We start from the raw sequence: 26,826 nt of genomic DNA, 5'->3' as shown, positions 1-26,826 counted from the left end.
AATAGGCCTGGTGGTGGAACATTCTTGATACACATGGGAAACTGTTGAGCGGCATTGACACAAACCGCCTAGTACGTTGACACAAACCGCCTGGTACGTTGACACAAACCGCCTGGTACGTTGACACAAACCGCCTGGTACGTTGACACAAACCGCCTAGTACGTTGACACAAACCGCCTGGTACGTTGACACAAACCGCCTGGTACGTTGACACAAACCGCCTGGTACGTTGACACAAACCGCCTGGTCGTTGACACAAACCGCCTGGTACGTTGACACAAACCGCCTGGTACGTTGACATAAACCGCCTGGTACGTTGACACAAACCGCCTGGTAAGTTGACACAAACCGCCTGGTACGTTGACACAAACCGCCTGGTACGTTGACACAAACCGCCTGGTACGTTGACACAAACCGCCTGGTACGTTGACACAAACCGCCTGGTAAGTTGACATAAACCGCCTGGTATGTTGACACAAACCGCCTGGTATGTTGACACAAACCACCTGGTACCTGACTAAACCACCTGTTCAAAATGTTTTGTAAAACTCACCTGGTATCAAAATGGTTTGTGGTGTCTGTAGTAGTTAACACTAAACTCTAGTGGTATCTGTAGTAGCAACCTGTCTCTAGTGGTATCTGTAGTAGCAAAACCTGTCTCTAGTGGTATCTTGACACAAACCGCCTAGTGGTATCTGTTGAGCAAAACCACCTGGTAGTAGCACAAACCACCTGGTGGTATCTGTAGTAGACAAAAAACGCTGTCTCACAAACCGTGGTATCTGTTGTAGCAAACCGCCTGGTATGTTGACAGCAAACCGCCTGGTATGTTGACACAAACCGCCTGGTACCTACTAGAGCAGGTGTTCAAAATGTTTTGTAAACTCAGTGTGTATCAAAATGGTTTGTGGTGTCTGTAGTAGCAACCTATCTCTAGTGGTATCTGTAGTAGCAACCTGTCTCTAGTGGTATCTGTAGTAGCAACCTGTCTCTAGTGGTATCTGTAGTAGCAACCTATCTCTAGTGGTATCTGTAGTAGCAACCTGTCTCTAGTGGTATCTGTAGTAGCAACCTGTCTCTAGTGGTATCTGTAGTAGCACCTATCTCTAGTGGTATCTGTAGTAGCAACCTGTCTCTAGTGGTATCTGTAGTAGCAACCTGTCTCTAGTGGTATCTGTAGTAGCAACCTGTCTCTAGTGGTATCTGTAGTAGCAACCTGTCTCTAGTGGTATCTGTAGTAGCAACCTATCTCTAGTGGTATCTGTAGTAGCAACCTGTCTCTAGTGGTATCTGTAGTAGCAACCTGTCTCTAGTGGTATCTGTAGTAGCAACCTATCTCTAGTGGTATCTGTAGTAGCAACCTGTCTCTAGTGGTATCTGTAGTAGCAACCTGTCTCTAGTGGTATCTGTAGTAGCAACCTATCTCTAGTGGTATCTGTAGTAGCAACCTGTCTCTAGTGGTATCTGTAGTAACAACCTGTCTCTAGTGGTATCTGTAGTAGCAACCTATCTCTAGTGGTATCTGTAGTAGCAACCTGTCTCTAGTGGTATCTGTAGTAGCAACCTATCTCTAGTGGTATCTGTAGTAGCAACCTGTCTCTAGTGGTATCTAATCTCTGATAGATCCCAGTTACCCAGTTACCCATGTTAATCCATACACAGTACTAATCTCTGATAGATCCCAGTTACCCATGTTAATCCATAAACAGTAGTAATCTCTGATAGATCCCAGTTACCCATGTTAATCCATACACAGTAGTAATCTCTGATAGATCCCAGTTACCCAGTTACCCATGTTAATCCATACACAGTACTAATCTCTGATAGATCCCAGTTACCCAGTTACTCATGTGAATCCATACACAGTACTAATCTCTGGTAGAGCAGTCGGATAACCCGAAGAATCATAACTGTTATTATAACTGTTGAAACGGTTGACTATCAGAGGGTTTGGTTAGTTTAGATCTTTCATTGCATTTACAATACACTCAAACCAAAATGGCTGCTTTAGCTGTGGCATATCATAACATGCATGTCTCTAGGCTCAGTTAGATGATGAATGAGTACTCCTCTCTCTCTCTCTCTCGTCTCTCTCTCATCAGTCAGGTTGAGACTACCACATGCACATATTAGGACATATTTGGTTTTGATGTTCCAGTCAGGTTGAGACTACCACAGACCCGTGATGCTCCCCATAAACTCTTTGGCAGGGATTTCAAACATGGAGAGAATGGCTCCATACTGCAGTGATTTAACCCACGCTTGTCTCAGTCAGCAGCATGGCAGCCCTTTCTTCCCCACCACCCCACACTGGTGTCAGTATGCCATCTGGAATGGCTTGGCCATAATGTCTACCACATTGGTGGTGGGGCGACGAGGTGTTAATAAACAACACACCTAACACTTTTTTGGCTTGTGGCTTTATTCTTTACTAACATCTGCAAAGCAGAGTTATATTTGCTGTATTTGTGTACATGATAGGTAAATGTAGATCAAGTAAATGTAGGTACACAGTGGGGAGAACAAGTATTTGATACACTGCAGATTTTGCAGGTTTTCCTAATAGCAAAGCATGTAGAGGTCTGTAATTGTTATCATAGGTACATTTCAACTGTGAGAGACAGAATCTAAAACAAAAATCCAGAAAATCACATTGTATGATTTTTAAGTAATTAATTTGCATTTTATTACATGACAAAAGTATTTGATCACCTACCAACCAGTAAAAATTCCGGCTCTCACAGACCTGATAGTTTTTCTTTAAGAAGCCCTCCTGTTCTCCACTCATTACCTGTATTAACTGCACCTGTTTGAACTCGTTACCTGTATAAAAGACACCTGTCCACACACTCAATCAAACAGACTCCAACCTCTCCACAATGGCCAAGACCAGAGAGCTGTGTAAGGACATCAGGGATAAAATATTAGACCTGCACAAGGCTGGGATGGGCTACAGGACAATAGGCAACCAGCTTGGTGAGAAGGCAACAACTGTTGGCGCAATTATTAGAAAATGGAAGAAGTTCAAGATGACGGTCAATCACCCTTGGTCTGGGGCTCCATGCAAGATCTCACCTTGTGGGGCATCAATGATCATGAGGAAGGTGAGGGATCAGCCCAGAACTACACGGCAGGACCTGGTCAATGACCTGAAGAGAGCTGGGACCACAGTCTTAAAGAAAACCATTAGTAACACACTACGCCGTCATGGATTAAAATCCTGCAGCGCACGCAAGGTCCCCCTGCTCAAGCCAGCGCATGTCCAGGCCCGTCTGAAGGTTTCCAATGACCATCTGGATGATCCAGAGGAGGAATGGGAGAAGGTCATGTAGTCTGATGAGACAAAAATAGAGCTTTTTGGTCTAAACTCCACTCGCCGTTTTTGGAGGAAGAAGAAGGATGAGTACAACCCCAAGAACACCCTCCCAACCGTGAAGCATGGAGGTGGAGACATCATTCTTTGGGGATGCTGTTCTGCAAAGGGGACAGGACGACTGCACCCTATTGAGGGGAGGATGGATTGGGCCATGTATCGCGAGATCTTGGCCAACAACCTCCTTCCCTCAGTAAGAGCATTGAAGATGGGTCGTGGCTGGGTCTTCCAGCATGACAACAACCTGAAACACACAGCCAAGGCAACTAAGGAGTGGCTCCGTAAGAAGCATCTCAAGGTCCTGGAGTGGCCTAGCCAGTCTCCAGACCTGAACCCAATAGAAAATCTTTGGAGGGAGCTGAAAGTCCATATTGCCCATCGACAGCCCCGAAACCTGAAGGATCTGGAGAAAGACTGTATGGAGGAGTGGGCCAAAATCCCTGCTGCAGTGTGTGCAACCCTGGTCAAGAACTACAGGAAAGGTATGATCTCTGTAATTGCAAACAAAGGTTTCTGGACCAAATATTAAGTTCTGCTTTTCTGATGTATCAAATACTTATGTCATGCAATAAAATGCAAATGAATTACTTAAAAAACATACAATGTGATTTTCTGGATTTTTTGTTTTAGATTCTGTCTCTCACAGTTGAAGTATACTTATGATAAAAATGACAGACCTCTACATGCTTTGTAAGTAGGAAAACCTGAAAAATCGGCAGTGTACCAAATACTTGTTCTCCCCACTGTAGGTACATGTAGATCAGATGTAGATATAGGTACATGTAGATCAGATGTAGCTATAGATACATCTAGATCAGATGTAGATATATGTATATGTAGATCAAATGTAGATATAGGTACATGTAGATCAGATGTAGCTATAGGTACATGTAGATCAGATGTAGCTATAGGTACATGTAGATCAGATGTAGCTATAGGTACATGTAGATCAGATGTAGCTATAGGTACATGTAGATCAGATGTTGATATAGGTACATGTAGATCAGATGTAGCTATAGGTACATGTAGATCAGATGTAGCTATAGGTACATGTAGATCAGATGTAGCTATAGGTACATGTAGATCAGATGTAGCTATAGGTACATGTAGATCAGATGTAGCTATAGGTACATGTAGATCAGATGTAGCTATAGGTACATGTAGATCAGATGTAGCATGATACCCCCATCCCTTTTCACCGCTGCGACTCTCTGTTGTTTTCATCTATGCATACATTGAGGGAAAAAAGTATTTGATCCCCTGCTGATTTTGTACGTTTTCCCACTGACAAAGAAATGATCCGTCTATAATTTTAATGGTAGGTTTATTTGAACAGTGAGAGACAGATTAACAACAACAAAAAAATCCAGAAAAACGCATGTCAAAAATGTTATAAATTGATTTGCATTTTAATGAGGGAAATAAGTATTTGACCCCTCTCAATTAGAAAGATTTCTGGCTTCCTGTTGTTTTACAGGTCTAGCTGAGATTGAGGGTAAAAATGAGATTTGTTACCTGTATTTTGAACGTTTCCACAAAAAAAATGATCAGATCCAAATTTTCCACCATGGCCAAGACCAAAGACCAAGCTTAACAACAAGGATGTCAGGGACAAGATTGTGACTTACAGAAGGCTGGGGAAGGGCTACAAGACCATTTCTGCAAAACATTGCTTGGTCCCCAAGGACAAGTGGCCTCCATCATTCATAAATGGAAGAAACACAAAGACTGTCCTAGTTTGGCCTGGGGCTAAAGATCTCAATCGTGGATTGGGCATTATCATGAGAATGGTGACCAAGAACCTCAGGTCACTCTACAGGGGAGGAAGTTGTCAATGATGTCAAGGCAGCTGGGACCAAGTCAGACAAGAAAACCATTGTTAACATCACTCCACCAATGAGGCCTTTTAATTGTGCGCCTGCACAGATCTGGGGAAGGGCACATACACATGCCCGCATTGAAGGTTGCCAATGAACATCTGAATGATTCAGAACATGGAAACAAGATTTGTGGTCAGATGAGACCTTCCTAGATGGAACCTTTGGCCTGCATGCAACTCGCCGTGTTTGGAAGGAGGAACCTTGACACCATCACCATCCCCACCGTCAAACATGGAGGTGGAAACATTATCAATTGTGGGGGTGTTTTCTGCAGTGGGGGACAGGACAACTTCACCGCATCAAAGAGATGATGGAGGGGCCATGTACAGAGAGATCTTGGGATGAGAACCTGCCTCCTTCAGCCAGGGCAGGAAAATGGGTTGTGAATGGGTATTCCAACATGACAATGACCAAAACACACGGCCAAGGCAACAAAGGGCTGGCTCAAGGACAAGTACATTAATGTCCTGGACTGGCCTAGCCAGTTTCCAGACCTGAATCCCATAGAACATCTGTGGAGGGAAGAAAATGGTGTTGCAGCAACGTCAGCCTCCAGACCTGAATGACTTGAGAAGATCTGCAAAGATACTGGGACAAAACCCTCCTGAGATGTGTGCAAACTAACAAGAAACGTCAGAGGCTGAAATTGCTGCCAAGGGTTTTGCCACCAAGTACTAAGTCATGTTTTGCAGAGGGGTCAAATACTTATTTCCCTCATTAAAATGCCAATCAATTTCTAACATTTTTGACATGCGTTTTTCTGGATTTTTTTGTTGTTATTCTGTCTCTCACTGTTCAAATAAACCTACCATTAAAATTATAGACGGATCATTTCTTTGTCAGTGGATATAGGTACATGTAGATATAGGTACATGTAGATCAGATATAGTTATAGGTACATGTAGATCAGATGTAGATATAGGTACATGTAGATCAGATGTAGATATAGGTACATGTAGATCAGATGTAGATATAGGTACATGTAGATCAGATGTAGATATAGGTACATGTAGATCAGATGTAGATATAGGTACATGTAGATCAGATGTAGATATAGGTACATGTAGATCAGATGTAGATATAGGTACATGTAGATCAGATGTAAATATAGGTACATGTAGATCAGATGTAGATATAGGTACATGTAGATCCGATGTAGATATAGGTACATGTAGATCCGATGTAGATATAGGTACATGTAGATCGCTCTCATTCTCAGATGGGCGTCTCTCCGTCCTTACATACAGTGCCTTCAGAAAGACCCCTTCGCATTTTCCACATTTTGTTATGATACAGCCTTATTCTAAAATTGATTTTTTTGTTTTATCCTCAGCAATCTGCACACAATACCCCATAATGACATCGCAATACCCCATAATGACATCACAATACCCCATAATGACATCATCTATGACATAGAATACATTGAGGGAAAAATAATGATATTTGATCCCCATGCTGATTTTGTACGTTTTCCCACAATGACAAAGAAATGATCCCCATAATACATTTTAATGGTAGGTTTATTTGAACATGAGAATACAGATTAACAAAAAAAAAATCCAGAAAAATGATGTCAAAAATGTGATAAATTGATTTGACATTTTAATGAGGGAAAAAGGTTTTTGACCCCTCTGAACAAACAAAGCAAATTAGAACAGAAATACTTATTTACTTGGTGGCAAAACCCTTTGTTGGCAATCACAGAGGTCAGGTGCATCCTGTTTCTTGTAGTTTGCCATCTGTGGTAAATTCAATTGATTGGACATTATTTGGAACGGCACAAAGCTGTCTGTATAAGGTCCCAAAGTTGACAGTGCATGTCAGAGCAAAAACCAAGCTACGAGGTCGAAGGAATTGTTCGTAGAGCTCTGAGACAGGATTGTGTCGAGGCACAGATCTGGGGAAGGGTACCAACACATTTCTGCAGCATTGAAGGTCCCCAAGAACACAGTGGCCTCCATCATTCATAAATGGAAGAAGTTTGGAAACACCAAGACTCTTCCTAGTGCTGGCCGCCTGGCCGAACTGAGCAATCGGGGAAGAAGGGCCTTCCTTGGTCAAGGAGGTGACCAAGAACCCGATGGTCACTCTGACAGAGCACCAAAGTTCCTCTGTGGAAATGGGATAAACTTCCAGAAGGACAACCATCTAAGCATCACTCCACCAATTAGGCCTTTTAATGGTAGACTGGCCAGATGGAAGCCACTCCTCAGTAAAATGCAGTTGACAGCCTGCTTGGAGTTTGCCAAAAGGCAACTAAAGGACTCTCAGACCATGAAAAACAAGATTCTCTGGTCTGATGAAACCAAGATTGAACCCTTTGGCCTGCATGCCAAGCGTCACGTCTGAAGGAAACCTTGCACCATCCCTACGGTGAAGAATGGTGTTGGCAGAATCAATCTGTGGTGATGTTTTCCAGTGGCCGGGACTGGGAGACTAGTCAGGATCGAGGCAAAGTTGAACAGAGCAAAGTACAGGGAGATCCATGATGAAAACCTGCTCCAGAGCGCTCAGGACCTCAGACTAGGGCGAAGGTTCACCTTCCAACAGGACAATGACCATAAGCACACAGCTAAGTGGCTTTGGGACAAGTCTCTGAATGTCCTTGAGTGGCCAGCCAGAGCCCAGACCTGATCGAACATTGCTGGAGAGACCTGAAAATAGCTGTGCAGCAACGCTCCCCATCCAACCTGACAGAGCAGAGAAGATTGAGAGATACTCCCCAATTGACATGTGTGCCAAGCTTGTAGCGTCATACTCAAGAAGACTCAAGGCTGAAATTGCTGCCAAAGGTGCTTCAACAAAGTACTGAGTAAAGGGTCTGAATACTTACGTAAATTTAATATTTCAGTTTTTTATTTTTTATAAATTAGCAAAAAATTCTAAAAACCTGTTTTTGCTTTGTCAATTTGGGTTATTGTGTGTAGATTGATGAGGGGGGGAAACAATTTAATCCATTTTAGAATAAGGCTGTATCCTAACAAAAAAGTCAAGGGGTCCGAATACTTTCCGAAGGTACTGTATATTCATATCTCGCTCTATCCCCCCACCCCCCTCGCTCTCTCCCTCTCTCTCTCTCATTCTGACCTCACATCACTGCTCGACGGGGGCTTTACAGGCACGTCCTTGTTGCCGTGGCAGTGGGCGGACGGTCGCCATGGCACTAGGCGGGGTGCGAGGGCTTTACAGGAGATTTAACACCTAGCTGTTCATTCACTCCTTCAACAGAGACAGCACCAAGGCTGTGTAGACCCAACACAGCACATCTTCCTACTACTTCCACTGCTGTGTGGAAGGGTCTTTATAAAATGTTCAAGGGGCCCCCCCTCACTCCTTCTACCTCATTCTCTCAATACCTTTATGGACTGACTCTCTCATTCTAATCCCTCCTCTCTCTCTGGCTCTCTCCATTTCCCTCCCTCACTCCCTCCCACCATGCATTCTCTCCCCCCATTTAGTCCCTCCCCCCTCCATGCTTTCTCTATTTCTCTCTGTCAATCCCTCCCTTCCTCTTTCCATGTTCTCTCTACACAAGGGCAGAGGCAGTTACTTATTCACAGAGGCAGTGCTGGAGAGTGGAGATTAGGAAGTGTCATGAACGGTGCTTCTGTTTAGTTGATATTATCAGGAGGGAGTAGCTTTAGGTTGACCTTTTAGTGACCTGAGGTTTTCACTCCTATTCACTTGTTCATTCATTCACTTTTCACTCTATGAGACCATAGACACGATAGGAGAACGTCTGCACTCTTTTAAAGTCCTTTATACTAAATACTGCAATAAAACACAGAGAGGGACCTTCACTGTTTTACCACAGGAGGGGTTTAGAAACGCTAAGGAGGGATTTATGCTCTGCGTCTGTAATGGATCCTTTCCGATATGCCCATTGTCAAGATCTGCTATTTGACAGTTGGTCAGTTTGACAGTTTGACAGTTGGTTCAAAAGTAACTTTTCAAAATGGCCGTGCTCTAGCACCGGTGTTAATGTGACGAACGTCGAGAGGCCATGACGTCATGGCCGCGTAGTAAGTTTGTTCGTTGTTATCTAACGTTAAATATTTCACATTTTAGTCATTTAGCAGACGTTCTTAGCCAGAGCGACTTACATTTAGTGCGTTCATCTTGAGATAGCTAGGTGGGACAACCACATATCACAGTCATAGTAAGTACATTTTTCCTCAATAAAGTAGCTAACAGCAAAGTCAGAGCTAGGAAGAGAGAAAAAAAAGAGTCGAGAGTTCACAAAAGGCTTTTTTGGGGGGAGGGTGAGGAGGGGGTGAGGGTGGTGTGAAATATTGCCTATAACAATGCAGTGACATGCACACACACACACACACACACACACACACACACACACATACACACATACACACACACACACACACACACAGGGTTCAGGCCAATTCAATTATTGAAAAATTGCATCTATTTTCAATGATTTCTCAATAAGCTGAAAAGAGAGAAACTATTTATGTGAAAAGTCTTCATTTAAAAAAAATATTAAATTAAAATCTCTTCCTGAATTGACTGACTCAGGACCCTTAGTCCGTCAGCAGACGAGAGACGCAAAGCCTGGTTTGTGTGTGTGTGTCATCATCCTAATGAATATTTAGGGCCCCTTCACCCCTCCCTCTCAGAGCAAGGCCCATTAGAATTCAATAGAGACCTGTGGGCGTGTCCGTAGGGGGCATTCCCAGGTCAGGTGACAATGAACTGGATAACAAGGCTGGCATTTTGACCTCAGCTGGTCTAATGTCTTTGTTTTCAAATGCTTTTTCAAAAACTGTGGCTAAAATTATCTGCAATGCACATTGTAGTGGACATTTGCTGTTTGTGTAATTACATGTTGATAATTGTTTATTATCAATTGTGGCTACACCTCTCATCCTATAATTATAAATTTAGCTCAGCCAGTTAGCTTGATTTTGACCTTATGTGAACACAATTCGCCGAAAACAAACATTTTTTGGACCAAACTTCACAAACACTTGACAAAAAAAGTGTGTCCAATGAATGACTTAATTAATATAAAAATATTGGAATGCTAGTTTAATCTTGACGTATTCCACTCCTCACCCTGGCAGGCTCCGGTGCGTATGTTGGGGATGAAGCCTCGGCGGCATGGCTGGGGCTGGGCCGGACACATCTCGCAGGGGTGTCCCCAGGCACGCCCCACCGTGGCACAGCACAGGGTCTTGGTGCACACGATGCCACTCACCTGGCCCTGGCACATCTGGTTGCTGACCTTGGTGAAGCACGGGCCTGTCCTGTAGTCTGGGAGAGAGCAAGGGGATTCCATTAGAAGCAGTTGGTAGTTACAGTGCATTCAAACCCAACATTTTGTGACGTTACAGACTCATTCTAAAATGGATTAAAACACCCCCCTCCTCATTAAGCTACACACAATATCCCATAATGACGAAGCAAAAACAGGTTTTTAGACATTTTTGCAAATGTACAAAAAAGAACAAATGGAAATATCACATTTACATAAGTACTCAGACCCTTTACTCAGTGCTTTGTTGAAGCACCTTTGGCAACGATTACAGCCTCGAGTCTTCTTGGGTATGACGCTACAAGCTTGACACACCTGTATTTGGGGTGTTCAGGTCTCTCCAGAGATGTTTGATCGGGATCATGTCCGGCCTATGGCTAGGCTACTCAAAGACATTCAGAGACTTGCCCCGAAGCCACTCCTGCATTGTCTTGGCTGTGTGCTTTGAGTCTTTGTCCTGTTGGAAGGTGAACCTTCAGCCCAGTCTGAGGTCCTGAGCGCTCTGTAGCAGGTTTTCATTAAGGATCTCTCTGTACTTTGCTCCATTCATCTTTCCCTCGATCCTGACTAGTCTGCCAGTCCCTGCCGCTGAAAAACATCCCCACAGCATGATGCTGCCACCACCGTGCTTCACCGTAGGGATAGTGCAAGGTTTCCTCCAGACGTGACGCTTGACATTCAGGCTGAAGAGTTCCATCTTGGTTTCATCAGACAAGAGAATCTTGTTTCTCACGGTCTGAGAGTCCTTTAGTTGCCTTTTGGCAAACTCCAAGCGAGTTGTCAAGGAGTGGCTTCCGTCTGGCCACTCTACCATAAAGGCCTGATTGATTATGTGCAGCAGAGATGGTTGTCCTTCTGCAAGGTTCCTTCACAGAGGAACTCTGGAGCTCTGTCAGAGTGACCATCGGGTTCTTGGTCACCTCCCTGACCAAGGGCCTTTTCCCCGTTTGCTCAGTTCGGCCGGGCGGCCAGCTCTAGGAAGAGTCTTAGTGGATCCAAACTTCTACCATTTAAGAATGATGGAGGCCACTGTGTTCTTGGGAATAAGGTTGTAACATAACAACATTTTTGGAAGCACTGGAGAGCCTCTCGTATCTATATCTGCTACAAGATTAACATAATGGTGTTGTCTACAAGGCTAACATGATGGTGTTGTCTACAAGGCTCACATAACGGTGTTGTCTCCAAGGCTAACATAATGGTGTTGTCTACAAGGCTCACATAACGGTGTTGTCTACAAGGCTAACATGATGGTGTTGTCTACAAGGCTAACATAATGGTGTTGTCTACAAGGCTAACATAATGGTGTTGTCTACAAGGCTAACATAATGGTGTTGTCTACAAGGCTAACATAATGGTGTTGTCTACAAGGCTAACATAATGGTGTTGTCTACACGGCTAACATAATGGTGTTGTCTACAAGGCTAACATAACGGTGTTGTCTACAAGGCTAACATAACGGTGTTGTCTACAAGGCTAACATAACGGTGTTGTCTACAAGGCTAACATAAAAAACATTGCTTTGTTAGGGATACTGTTGGTTAGCAATGTGATAGACCTCTAATCAAATCAAATCAAATTGTATTAGTCACAAGCACCGAATGCTTACTTACAAGCCCTTAACCAACAATGCAATCCAAGAAATAGAGTTAAGAAAATATTTACTAAATATAAGTAAAAAAATAAAATAACAATAACGAGGCTATATACAGGGGGTACCGGTACCGAGTTAATGTGCAGGGGTACAGGTTAGTCGAGGTAACTCTAGCTCTCCTCCATAACAGTTTTATACTGAATATGCTAAGTCAGCTGTCATCTTCATAGATACTGTACTCTACATTTTTCCTTTATTTTAAAGGGAGCTTGTTTACTTATGTGATGCATGATTTAAAACTTATCTGAAGAACAAAGAGCAATGTTACATAGTATTCAAAAACATCAGATCTTCAGCCCAGAAAAGTAGAATGGGGGTTCCTCAAGGATCAGTTCTAGGCCCTCTTCTATTTTGACGACGTTTTTAATGAGAGTAGATTTCCCCTATCCTTTTTTATTTGTATCGTTTATTGACAGAGAATGAATGAAGAGGAGACAGATAAAGGTGGAAATATGAGATGAGATGAGGGGTGGAGATGAGGGGTGGAGCCGGGGTGGAGATGAGGGGTGGAGCCGGGGTTGAGATGAGGGGTGGAGCTGGGGTGGAGATGAGGGGTGGAGCCGGGGTTGAGATGAGGGGTGGAGATGAGGGGTGGAGATTGAGAGGTGGAGCCGGGGTTGAGATGAGGGGTGGAGCCAGGGTTGAGATGAGGGGTGGAGCCGGGGTTGAGATGAGGGGTGGAGCCGGGGTGGAGATGAGGGGTGGAGCCGGGGTGGAGATGAGGGGTGGAGCCGGGGTTCAAAAAGATATCAGATTCACCCACAATACCAACCCTAAGCACTATTTCACTTTTCCACATGAGTAACATTTTACATGTTGCTTATAAAAATGGGCATTCCTACAGAAGTGAATGTTATCTTTGGTCTTAGATTACCACAAAGGGAAAACCTCGGAGTAGATGGAAAACACATCCAAAGATGTAGCAATACAGTACATCACAACTACAGATGTAGAATCTTAATTTGATCACTCGTTTGTTGGTGAGAAGGCACAGCAGGAAATGCAAACTTGTAGTATATTCAAGGTTCAAAAAGGCTTCTAAAGTTTGTAATTTCCACTATAAAATGTCAGACTTGATTTTCACTAAAGAAAAATGTATCAACCCTTACAAAAAAATTCCATTAATTATAATCCACATAATAATTTACAGAGCTGATGAAGACATAACTGCCGAAACACGCTAGCCTGCCTGGCCGAAAATAAAAAGGTGAAATGAGGTGACGTCATCTGTAACTATGGTTTCTTAAAACATTCTTATGTCATTTTTTCAATCTAATACCGTAAACTTTAGTTTAATTATATTAGCTTTATTAACTATCAATCAAATATTTAAATGTAACCTTTATTTAACTAGGCAAGTCAGTTAAGAACAAATTCTTATTTACAACGATGGCCGACTGGGGAACAGTGGGTTAACTGCCTTGTTCAGGGGCAGAAAAACAGATTTTTTACCTTCTCAGCTCAGGGATTTGATCGCTCTAACCACTAGGCAACCTGCCACCCCATATGGTAAGTGTATACAGACAGTGTCCAATAATGTATGCTGTGCGTAATGATGTATGCTGTGCGTCTTGTCCCAGCTCAGATCTGAGAGAATTTTCAGAGGAATAGCTTTTCTCAAATAAAAACAAAGTTGTTTCATGAAGAAAAAATGTGTTCCTGTCTAAAAGAAAGCAATGTTGATATGGTCCAAACCCCCCTCTGAAATACTCTTTAGAGAAACTCCAAAAAATGAAGGAAAAAAAATGGGTCAAAGTAAGTACTCTGTGTCTCTGACACAACTGAAAAGGGGACATTGGACGTTTAAAGTATCTTCTCCCCAGATGGGGCCAAAGGCGGATCCATGAGAAACGATGGGATGAAAACAGAAGCATGGCCGACAAGTGAATATGCATGTAAGCATGAGGGATTTGAAGTGATGACATCTCTGCCACCGGATCTATGGCTTTCCTGCATTAAACCTGGTTTGTATTATTCATTCACCCTAGATCTTTTTCCAAGTACCCACATCTACTGTTTAACACGTTTGTCTGTGTGTCATTATACATGTCAGGAAACACATCAACACTTCTGCACTGAGAGAGAAACAGAGACAGAGACAGAGAGCGAGAGAGAGAGAGAAACAGAGAGAGAGAGAGACAGAGAGAGAGAGAGAGAGACAGAGAGAGAAACAGAGAGAGACAGAGAGAAACAGAGACAGAGACAGAGAGCGAGAGAGAGCGAGAGAGCGACAGAGAGAGATAGAGACAGAGAGAGAGAGAGAGAGAGACAGAGAGAGAAACAGAGAGAGACAGAGAGAAACAGAGACAGAGACAGAGAGAGAGAGAGAGAGACAGAGACAGAGAGAGACAGAGAGAGACAGAGAGAGAGAGAGAGAGAGACAAACATACAGAGAGAGAGAGAGAGAGAGACAGAGAGAGAGACAGAGAGAGACAGATAGACAGATAGATAGACAGAGGGAGACAGAGAGAGAGAGAGAGAAACAGAGAGAGAGAGAGAGAAACAGAGAGAGACAGAGAGAGCCAGAGACAGAGACAGAGAGAGAGATAGAGAGATAGAGACAGAGAGAGAGACAGAGACAGAGAGAGACAGAGAGAGAGCTGAAAAGAGCTGAAAAGAGCTACAGACAGCCATCACCTACAGAGAGATGAACCTGGAGAATTAACAAAAAACACAAACACACACTACAGAGCAAACTAGAATGCAAAAAGATAACTTTAACACATTGGAAAGAATTAACAAAAAAACAGAGCAAACTACATTTGGCCCTACACAGAGAGTACACAGCGGCAGAATACCTGACCACTGTGACTGACCCAAAATTAAGGAAAGCTTTGACTATGTACAGACTCAGTGAGCATAGCCTTGCTATTGAGAAAGGCCGCCGTAGGCAGACATGGCTCTCAAGAGAAGACAGGCTATGTGCTCACTGCCCACAAAATGAGGTGGAAACTGAGCTGCACTTCCTAACCTCCTGCCCAATGTATGACCATATTAGAGAGACATATTTCCCTCAGATTACACAGATCCATAAAGAATTCGAAAACAAATCCAATTTTGAAAAACTCCCATATCTACTGGGTGAAATTCCACAGTGTGCCATCAAAGCAGCAAGATTTGTGACCTGTTGCCACGAGAAAAGGGCAACCAGTGAAGAACAAACACCATTGTAAATACAACCCATATCTATGCTTATTTATTTTATCTTGTGTCCTTTACCATTTGTCATTGTTAAAACACTGTATATATATATAATATGACATTTGTAATGTCTTTATTGTTTTGAAACATCTGTATGTGTGATGTCTACTGTTAATTTTTATTGTTTATTTCACTTTATATATTATCTACCTCACTTGCTTTGGCAATGTTAACACATGTTTCCCATGTCAATAAAGCCCTTGAATTGAATTGAATTGATTGAATTGAATTGAATTGAGAGAGAGACAAACAGATACAGACAGAGAGAGAGAGAAAGAATTAGAGAAAAACAGAGCAGATAGACAGACAGAGACAGAGAGAGAATAGAGAGAGACAGATAGACAGATAGATAGACAGAGGCCTTGCTAGACAGGCCGCCGTAGAGACAGAGAGAGAAGACAGGCTAGAGACAAAATGAGAAACTGAGACTTCCTAACCTCCTGAATGATGACCAGACAGACAGACAGACAGACAGACAGACAGACAGACAGATCTAGAAATTCAGATCAAAGAGCAAGATTTGTGACCTGTTGCCAGAGAAAAGAACCAGAGAAGACAGACAGACAGAGACAGATTTATTTTTCTTGTGGGAGAAAACAGAGAGACATTTGAGACTTTATTGTTTTGAGACAGAGACTGTTAATTTGTTTATCCATTTCACTTGCCTTGGCAATGTAAACATGTTTCCCATGCCAATAAAGCCCTTTGAAATTAAATTAATTGAATTGATAGAGAAGAGAGGGAAAGAGAGAGAGAAAGAGAGAGACAGAGAGAGAGACAGAGAGAGAGAGACAGAGAGAGAGAGAGAGAGACAGAGAGAGAGACAGAGAGAGACAGACAGACAGACAGACAGACAGACAGAGAGACAGACAGACAGACAGACAGAGAGACAGACAGACAGACAGACAGAGAGAGGACAGAAAGAGAGAGAGACAGAGATAGAGATAGAAGGAGGAGGGGGAGACAGATAAAGAGAGTGGGGGGGCTCCGACAGAAACTCTGAGTGCAGGTCTAAACATGGTGCTACTTCATTACAGGCCCGAAACCATTTTAACTGAATTATAAACATTTACAAGAAGGGCTGCGGCCAACTGGGACAGAGTGAGTAAGTGAGTAACCGAGTGAGTGAGAGTGAGTGTGTGAGTGAGTGAGTGAGTGAGTGAGTGAGTGAGTGAGTGAGTGAGTGAGTGAGTGAGTGAGTGAGAGTGAAAAGAGCTGTTGGTCCACACAGGATGTTAGACACCAAACATCTATCCCATTAGAGTGGATGAGATCACAGGCCGTTTCATTTAGCTGACCAAGGGCCCAGCCAATTCAGAGTTGGATAAGGCAGGACAAATTGGTCATTGACGTCAATGTGAGCGGAAATTCCAGTTAAGCGTCCAGATTTGGTGAGAATACGGGCCTATATGGACAGTCAGTCAGTATGACACATGTTACAGTACTAAATATAGTATCTTCATATAATGAAACGCTACCGTGGCAGTACTACAGTGATGTAGTAGCAGTGCTGCATGTCCCAACAGACCTTTTGAACCAAATGTGGATATTGAGAGATAGTTAAAAGAGAAATAGGTCAAAGTGAATAATCATGTGTTGACTTTTGAATGGCTAGATTTGATAGGCAAATTTTGATAGGCCAATTTTGATAGGCCAATTTTGATAGGCTAATTTTGATAGGCTAATTTTGATAGGCCAATTTTGATAGGCTAATTTTGATAGGCTAATTTTGATAGGCCAATTTTGATAGGCTAATTTTGATAGGCCAATTTTGATAGGCTAATTTTGATAGGCCAATTTTGATAGGCTAATTTTGATAGGCCAATTTTGATAGGCTAATTTTGAAAAGCCAATATTGATGAGCTATTTTGCTCGACTGTTTTGCTTATCTACAGCAGGTTTTGATGTTAAGTTGCTAGCAAAGAATGGTGTATGGTGTATATGTATATAGCAAGTAAATAGGAGGCTCGTTTAAGGTAATTGAGGGTCAAGTTAAGCTATTTATAAAGGATTTGCTTTTACGGCAGGGTTGAGAGCTGTGCATTTTGGCTGCACCTCGACTCTAGGTCATTTGCTCAGTAGAAATGTTAAATCTAGACTCTTTAAGCCCAGTGTGTAAATTTACATTGACAATGACCACACACACACAAACACCAATGAGACTTTAAACAGAGATGCAAACAACAGTTTTTTTTCTCCAGTGACACCCAGGAACGTTGTGACTGTACATCTTTTTCCAATTCAGACAACATGGAGTGATCTCATCAAACAAGCTTGGTCTAAGATAAACAGCTAATTTTGGCCTCTTGTTTTTGAGTTTGAGGACAAATTCAAATCAGAAGGATTAAAGGAGCAATCTGGCATTCAGACAACAACTAAATGGATTCCCGAGTGGTGCATCGCAGTGCTTGAGACGTCACTACAGACCTGGGTTCAATCCCGGGCTGTGTCACAGCTGACTGGGAGACCCATGAGGCGGTGCACAATTGGCACAGCGTTGTCTGGGTTGGGGAAGGGTTCGGCTGGCCGGGATGATCTTGTCCCATCGCGCTCTAGTGGCAGGCCAGGCGCATGCTCGCTGGGTTAAGCGCACAGTGCGACTTGGAAGGAAGCGTAGCTCTCTCCTGAGTCCATACGGGAGTTGCAGCGATGGGACAAGACTGTAACTACCAATTGGTGAAAAAAGGTGGTAAAATATCAAACTCAGCAAAAAAAGAAATGTCCTCTCACTGTCAACTGTGTTTATTTTCAGGAAACTTAACATGTGTAAATATTTGTATGAACATAACAAGATTCAACCACTGAGACATAAACTGAACAAGTTCCACAGACATGTGACTAACAGAAATTGAATAATATGTCCCTGAACAAAGGGGGGGTCAAAATCAAAAGTAACAGTCAGTATCTGGTGTGGCCACCAGCTGCATTAAGTACTGCAGTGCATCTCCTCATGGACTGCACCAGATTTGCCCGTTCTTGCTGTGAGATGTTACTCCACTCTTCCACCAAGGCATCTGCAAGTCCCCGGACATTGCTGCGGGGAATGGCCCTAGCCCTCACCCTCCGATTCAACAGGTCCCAGACGTGCTCAATAGGATTGAGATACGGGCTCTTCGCTGGCCATGACAGAACACTGACATTCCTGTTTTTCTGGAAATCACGCACAGAATGAGCAGTATTGCTGGTGGCATTGTCATGCTGGAGGGTCATGTCAGGATGATCCTGCAGGAAGGGTAACACATGAGGGAGGAGGATGTCTTCCCTGTAATACACGCCGTTGAGATTGACTGCAATGACAACAAGCTCAGTCCGATGATGCTGTGACACACCGCCCCAAACCATGACGGACCCTCCACCTCCAAATCGATCCCGCTCCAGAGCACAGGCCTCGGTGTAATGCTCATTCCTTTGACGATAAACGCGAATTCGACCATCACCCCTGGTGAGACAAAACCGCGACTTGTCAGTGAAGAGCACTTTTTGTCCAGTCCTGTCTGGTCCAGAGACAGTGTGTTTGTGCCCATAGGCAAGGTTGTTGTTTGTGCCTTACAACAGGCCTACAAGCCCTCAGTCCAGCCTCTCTCAGCTTATTGAGGACAGTATGAGCACTGATGGAGGGATTGTGCGTTCCTGGTGTAACTCGGGCAGTTGTTGTTGCCATCCTGTACCTGTCCCACAGGTGTGACGTTCGGATGTACCGACCCTGTGCAGGTGTTGTTACATGTAGTCTGCCACTGCGAGGATGATCAGCTGTCCGTCCTGTCTCCCTGTCTTCGGCATCTCACAGTACGGACATTGCAATTTATTGCCCTGGTCACATCTGCAGTCCTCATGCCTCTTTACATCATGTCTAAGGCACGTTCACGCAGATGAGCAGGGACCCTGGGCATCTTTATTTTGGTCTTTTTCAGAGTCAGTAGAAAGGCCTCTTTAGTGTCTTAACTTTTCATAAATGTGACCTTAATTACCTATCGTCTGTAAGCTGTTAGTGTCTTAACGACCGTTCCACGGGTGCATGTTCATTAATTGTTTACGGTTCATTGAACAAGCATGGGAAACTGTTTTAAACCCCGTTACAATGAAGATCTGTGAAGTTATTTGAATTTTTATGAATTATCTTTGAAAGACAGGATCCATGAAAAAAAGGGGTTGTTTCTTTTTTTTGCTGAGTTTATATATATATAATAGTGGATACCCCATAACTTTTTTTGAAAACAGCTGAGGGATGAGGCTGGAGAAATGTAACCACTCTCAAATTCATAGACAGAGCTGTGGATACATGGATTGGCCATCCTTGAGATGAAAAGGATCGTTTTATCCATGGTTTGAGGCTTTGCGGCGTTTGTTTACAATTACATCGTTTACAAACAACGGAGTAAAACAAAGCTTATATTGTAGGTTCTGATGGGGTTCGACTGTTGAACTAAGCTCAATGGGGAATTAATAAGATATATTCTTCAAAATCAACGGGTATACTGCACGGTAGCGTATTCGCACCAACAGTCTCTACGAAACGTGGTAAATACCAATAAATGCTTGAAATATGATGTAAACAAACAAGTTTAAAAGCTACTGGCTTTCTAATGCAATTACATCACTGTTCCCGAGTGGCGCAGTGGTCTAAGGCACTGCATCTCAGCGCAAGAGGCGTCACTACAATCCCTGGTTTGACTCCAGACTGTATCACGTCCGGCTACGATTGGGAGTCCCATAGGGTGGCGCACAATTGGCCCAGCGTCGTCCGGGGTAGGCCATCATTGTAAATAAGAATTTGTTCTTATTAACTAAATACAAATATTAGAATGAGATGAAATTAGTGAAATATTATTTTATTTGTTTTGTTGAAATGTTGGTAATGAGTATCAGCATGAATGTGCTGAAATACAGGAATAATCTTAACCCCATTTATTTTTAAACTAGGCAAATCAGTTAAGAACAAATTCTTAATTACAATGACAGTCTACCGGGGTACAGTGGGGTGACTGCCTTGTTCAGGTGCAAAACAACAGATTTTTACCTTGTCAGGTCAGGGATTCAATCCAGCAACCTTTCAGCTACAGGCCCAACACTCTAAACACTAAACTACCTGCCCCATGTGGGATTAATCAACAGGAGTCCATACTGGACTAACCTTAACCCTATCATCAACAGGAGTCCAAACAGGACTAACCCTATCATCAACAGGAGTCCATACAGAACTAACCCCATCATCAACAGGAGTCCATACAGGACTAACCCCATCATCAACAGGAGTCCATACAGGACTAACCCCATCATCAACAGGAGTCCATACAGGACTAACCCTAACCCCATCATCCACAGGAGTCCATACAGGATTAACCCTAACCCTATCATCAACAGGAGTCCAAACAGGACTAACCCTATCATCAACAGGAGTCCATACAGAACTAACCCCATCATCAACAGGAGTCCATACAGGACTAACCCTATCATCAACAGGAGTCCATACAGGACTAACCCCATCATCAACAGGAGTCCATACAGGACTAACCCCATCATCCACAGGAGTCCATACAGGACTAACCCTATCATCAACAGGAGTCCATACAGGACTAACCCCATCATCAACAGGAGTCCATACAGGACTAACCCTATCATCAACAGGAGTCCATACAGGACTAGCCCTAACCCCATCATCAACAGGAGTCCATACAGGACTAGCCCTAACCCCATCATCAACAGGAGTCCATACAGGATTAACCCTAACCCCATCATCCACAGGAGTCCATACAGGACTAACCCTATCATCAACAGGAGTCCATACAGGACTAACCCCATCATCAACAGGAGTCCATACAGGACTAACCCCATCATCAACAGGAGTCCATACAGGACTAACCCCATCATCAACAGGAGTCCATACAGAACTAATCCCATCTTCAACATGAGTCCATACAGGACTAACCTTAACCCTATCATCAGCAGGAGTCCATACAGGACTAAGCCCATCATCAACAGGAGTCCATACAGGACTAACCCCATCATCAACAGGAGTCCATACAGGACTAACCCCATCATCAACAGGAGTCCATACAGAACTAACCCCATCTTCAACATGAGTCCATACAGGACTAACCCTATCATCAACAGGAGTCCATACAGGACTAACCTTAACCCTATCATCAACAGGAGTCCATACAGGACTAACCCTATCATCAACAGGAGTCCATACAGGACTAACCTTAACCCTATCATCAACAGGAGTCCATACAGGACTAACCCCATCATCAACAGGAGTCCATACACTAACCCCATCATCAGGAGTCCATACAGGACTAACCCCATCATCAACAGGAGTCCATACAGGACTAACCCCATCATCAACAGGAGTCCATACAGGATTACCCTAACCCCATCATCAACAGGAGTCCATACAGGAGTCCATACAGGATTAACCCTAACCCCATCATCAACAGGAGTCCATACAGGACTAACCCCATCATCAACAGGAGTCCATACAGGATTAACCCTAACCCCATCATCAACAGGAGTCCATATAGGACTAACCCCATCATCAACAGGAGTCCATACAGTCCATCACAGGATTAACCCTAACCCCATCATCAACAGGAGTCCATATAGGACTAACCCCCCATCATCAACAGGAGTCCATACAGGATTAACCCTAACCCCATCATCAACAGGAGTCCATACAGGACTAACCCCATCATCAACAGGAGTCCATACAGGATTAACCCTAACCCCATCATCAACAGGAGTCCATACAGGATTAACCCTAACCCCATCATCAACAGGAGTCCATACAGGACTAACCCCATCATCAACAGGAGTCCATACAGGACTAACCCCATCATCAACAGGAGTCCATACAGGACTAACCCCATCATCAACAGGAGTCCATACAGGACTAACCCCATCATCAACAGGAGTCCATATAGGACTAACCCCATCATCAACAGGAGTCCATACAGGACTAACCCCATCATCAACAGGAGTCCATACAGGACTAACCCCATCATCAACAGGAGTCCATACAGGACTAACCCCATCATCAACAGGAGTCCATACAGGACTAACCCCATCATCAACAGGAGTCCATACAGGACTAACCCCATCATCAACAGGGTCCATTAATCATCATCAGGAGTCCATACAGGATTAACCCCATCATCAACAGTTCCATGGATTAACCCTAACCCCATCATCAACAGGAGTCCATAGAACTTTATCATCAGGAGTCCATGAAACCCCATCATCAACAGGAGTCCATACAGGATTAACCTTCATCAAAGGAGTCCAGACAGGAAACCCCATCATCAACAGGAGTCCATACAGGATTAACCCTGGCATCAACAGGAGTCCATACAGGATTAACCCCATCATCACAGACATACCTATCATCAACAGGAGTTAGGAAACCCCATCATCAACAGGAGTCCATTTAATAACCATCATCAATGAGTCCATTTAACCCCTCATCAATAGACTCCATGGATTAAGTCCCAAATCAACAGGCCATTCTATTCCCCCCATCATCAACAGGAGTCCATACTTTAGACCAGAGCCCATCATCAACAGGAGTCCCTACAGGAGAACTCCATCATCAACAGGAGTCCATTTAACAGCCCCATCATGGAGTCCATACAGAACTTTGCCATCATCATAAATGGACTAACATCATCAGTCCATATAGGACTAACCCCATCATCAACAGGAGTCCATTCAGAACTAACCCCATCATAACAGGAGTCCAATGGACATTATATCATCAACAGGAGTCCATAAGGACTAACCCCATCATCAACAGGAGTCCATTCTGGACTAAAAAACAGTCCATGGACTTCATCAACAGGAGTCCATTTTGGAATAACCCCATCATCAACAGGAGTCCATGACAGGACTAACCCATCATTTACAGGAGTCCATATGGACCCTAACCCCATCATCAACAGGAGTCCATATAGGACTAACCCCATCATCAACAGGAGTCCATACAAAACCCCATCATCAACAGGAGTCCATATGGTCTTTCCCCATCATCAACAGGAGTCCATTAAGGATAACCCCATCATCAACAGGAGTCCATACAGGACCTATTCAACAGTTTTCCATAAGGACAACCCCATCAAACAGGAGTCCATCAGGATTAACCCCATCATCAACAGGGTCCAAAAAACCCCATCATCAACAAGTCCATTGTATCTTATTTAAACAAAGGATTACATTTTGAAGGAGTGACTTTTTTAGAGCCTGAAAAGGCAGATTTGAAGACAGAAATTCAAGCAAAAGGTTTTCACGATAAATAAAATATAATAAAATTCAGTTTCAAGTGAACCAGCTGTAGACTCAATCACATTGTTGTGCAACTACAATAACCACTTTGTTTTAGCCTGAAATGGCCATTGGCCTATATTCCCTGTGTGGGTGACTGTACTAAATATCCTGAAAGAGCTAAGACCTGCTAAAATCACGTTACGTCAACCAACTGACCATCGGATATAGACAGATATTCTTGGTGAAAGATAGAAACAAGATGAAAGTCAAGTAAGGTGAGTTGAAATCAGTTATATAAATATATTACATATTTAACTAGGCAAGTCAGTTACGAACAAATTCTTGTTCACAACTACGGCCTACCCCGGACAACGCTGGGCCAATTGTGCGCCGCCCTATGGGACTCCCAATCACAGCCGGATGTGATACAGCCTGGATTTGAACCGGGGACTGTAGTGATGCCTCTTGCACTGAGAATGCAGTGTCTTAGACTGCTGCGCCACTCGGGAACTTTGGTCAACCCATTAATACTGAGCTCCTATTCATAAAGCGTCTCAGAGGATGTTGCTCTAGGATTCTGTGTGGCTCAGTTGGCAGAGCATGGTACTTGCAACGCCAAGGTTGACGGTTTGATTCCCATATGGGACCAGTATAAATTCATTTTACCCTCACTCCCGCAAGGTTGAACTACTGCTGTTTTTTTAGATTATTTTATTAGTCACATGCACAGGGTCGCAGATGTAATTGCAGGGTACAGTGAAAGTATTACCGCCCAAGCTCCAACAGTGCATGTCAAAAAGAGAATTGAATGAAACAATAATAATTTAAAAAAATAACAATAATATATACATATTCTCCATTGGGGTGGTGGGGGAAGGGTAAATGTCCATTGGGGGAGCAGTGGGGGAGGGGTAGGAAGTCCAGGTGGCAGGGGGGAAGAGTAGGTAGCTGCCTAGTGGTGGCTATTCAGCAGTCTGATGGTCGGGGGGGTAGACGCTATTGGCCAGTCTGACAGGTACCATCCTCTGTAGTGCCTTGCGGTCCGCGGCCGTACCAGGCTGTGATGCAGCCCGAGAGTGGTGCTCTCGATGGTGCTCCCGTAGAACACTGTGAGGGCCCCCTCGGGGACAAGCCAAATTTCTTCAGCCTCCTGAGGTTGAAGAGTTGCTGTCGTACCTCTACACTACAGTGTCCTTGTGGTTTGACCATTTCAGCTGCTCAGAGATATGTACGTCGATGAAGTTTATGTTTTTTACCATTTCCACGGCGCCCCCGTTGATGGGGGCGTTCTCAGCCTGGTTCCTCCTGAAATCAACAATCAGCTCCTTTGTTTTTTTGACGTTGAGGGAGAGGTTGTTAATCTGGCACCAAGCCGTCAGTGTGCCTACCTCCTCTCTGTAGGCCGTCTCGTTATTGTTGGTAATCAGGCCTACTACTGTTGGTCGTCAGCAAACTTAATGATGGAGTTTGAACTGTGAGAGGCCACGCAGTCGTGGGTATACAGGGAGTACAGGAGGGGACTGAGGACTCACCCTTGTCGGGCCCCCTGTGTTGAGGGTCAGTGTGGAAGAGGTAACGATGCCTACCTTCACCACCTGGGGACGGCCCGTCAGGAAGTCCAGGACCCAGTTGCATAGGGAGGAGTTCAGTCCCAGGGCCGTGAGCTTCGTGGTGAGCTATGGTACTGAATGCCGAGCTGTACTCAATGAACAGTGTGCAATCACATATGCAATCCTTTGGTCCAGGTGGGTGAGGGCAGTGTGTAGTGCTATGGTGATTACATCGCCTCTGGAACTATCGAGCGGTAGGCAAATTGGAGAGGGTGGACTGTGTCAGGGAGGGAGGAGGTGATGAGGAGGAGGTGACTAGCCTCTCGAAGCACATCATGATGACGGAAGTGAGTGCTAGTCATTCAGTTCAGTTAGTTTCCCTTTCTTGGGCACGGGGATGATAGTGGCCTTCTTGAAGCAGGTGGAGATAATGGCTGAGCTAGAGAGAGATCAAAAATATCAGAAAACACAACAATTAGCTGGTCTTCAGCTGGCAGCCATGCAAGGATTAACACACTTGAAAGACTCCTCTGTGGAGGCCGTAATCACATAGCCCTCGTTGTCCTCACGGGCGCTACTCGGTAGCTCAGAGTCGTTATGCTTGGAGCGTGAGAAAAAGGTGTTTAGCTCGTCCGGTGTCCCCAACGTGACTGGCTTTCTTTTTTGTGATCTGTGATGTTAGAAGCCCCTGCCACATACACATTGTGTCCGACCTGCCAAATTGCTCCTTCACAATTGCTCCGTCCCTATACTTGTGCCTCGCCATCTTGATCGATCTGTGTAGGGCATACTTGTACTGTTTAACCATACAATTGTGTCCAGTCACCTTGCTATGTAAGTAGCATCTCTTTCCTTCAGTTTCCTGACAACGCTGGCATCAATCCACTGTTCGACACCATCGGTATCACATCATCTACAGTATGCACTTTTTTTATGAATCCGGTGACTGGGTTCGACGTGTTCATTCATGTTATCCCCAGACGCGCCACGGAACATATTCCATCCACGTTATCAAAATAGTCTTGGATCGTGGATTCTGATTAGTCAGACCAGCGTTGTACAAACCTGACCACTGGAACATCCCTCTTGAGCATTTGTTTGTAGGCGGGGAAGAGCAAAATGGAATTGTGGTCAGATCTGCCAAAAGTACGACGGGAGAGGGCATTATACCACTGTCGAAAAGAAGTGTAGCAGTGGACAAGAGTGGAATTTCTGCGAGTTGGACAGTTAATGTGTTGATAGTAACTAACTTTCCCCCATTACACCACTTGTTATTAGTCATGAAGCAGACACCACGGTCTTTGTTCTTGCCAGAGAGAGCCCGCTTCCTATCCGCTCAATGAACTGTAAAACCCGCTGGTTGTATTTAAGTTGGAGGAAAGCTAAGTTTCTGAGAAACAGAGTGTGTTGCAGAACCTGATGTCCCTCTGGAAGGAGATCCTCGCTCTGAGTTCGTCCCTTTGGAAGGAGATCCTCGCTCTGAGTTCGTCCCTTTGGAAGGAGATCCTCGCTCTGAGTTCGTCCCTTTGGAAGGAGATCCTCGCTCTGAGTTCGTCCCTCTGTATCTCGCTCTGAGATAATTCACTGACTGTTGAATCACACCAGTAGGGACGAGGTTGAACTATTACGGTTGTGA

General features: G+C 44.0%; 1 protein-coding gene across 2 annotated transcripts in view; it reads right to left on the bottom strand.

Annotated features, from left to right (window-relative positions):
• Window positions 1-26,826, bottom strand: part of LOC112247575 (fibrillin-2) — a 247,297-nt gene that overhangs the window by 187,692 nt on the left and 32,779 nt on the right. For both annotated transcript variants that reach the window (XM_042302707.1, XM_042302708.1), the window contains exon 6: window positions 10,331-10,528. In XM_042302707.1, coding sequence (XP_042158641.1) covers window positions 10,331-10,528 — 198 coding nt within the window. The remainder of the gene's footprint in view (window positions 1-10,330; window positions 10,529-26,826) is intronic.

The sequence above is a fragment of the Oncorhynchus tshawytscha genome, linkage group LG20 (assembly GCF_018296145.1).
Source record: "Oncorhynchus tshawytscha isolate Ot180627B linkage group LG20, Otsh_v2.0, whole genome shotgun sequence".
NCBI lineage: Eukaryota > Metazoa > Chordata > Actinopteri > Salmoniformes > Salmonidae > Oncorhynchus > Oncorhynchus tshawytscha.
Note: the sequence above shows the minus strand (reverse complement) of the source record. Positions and strands in the feature narration are given on the sequence as shown.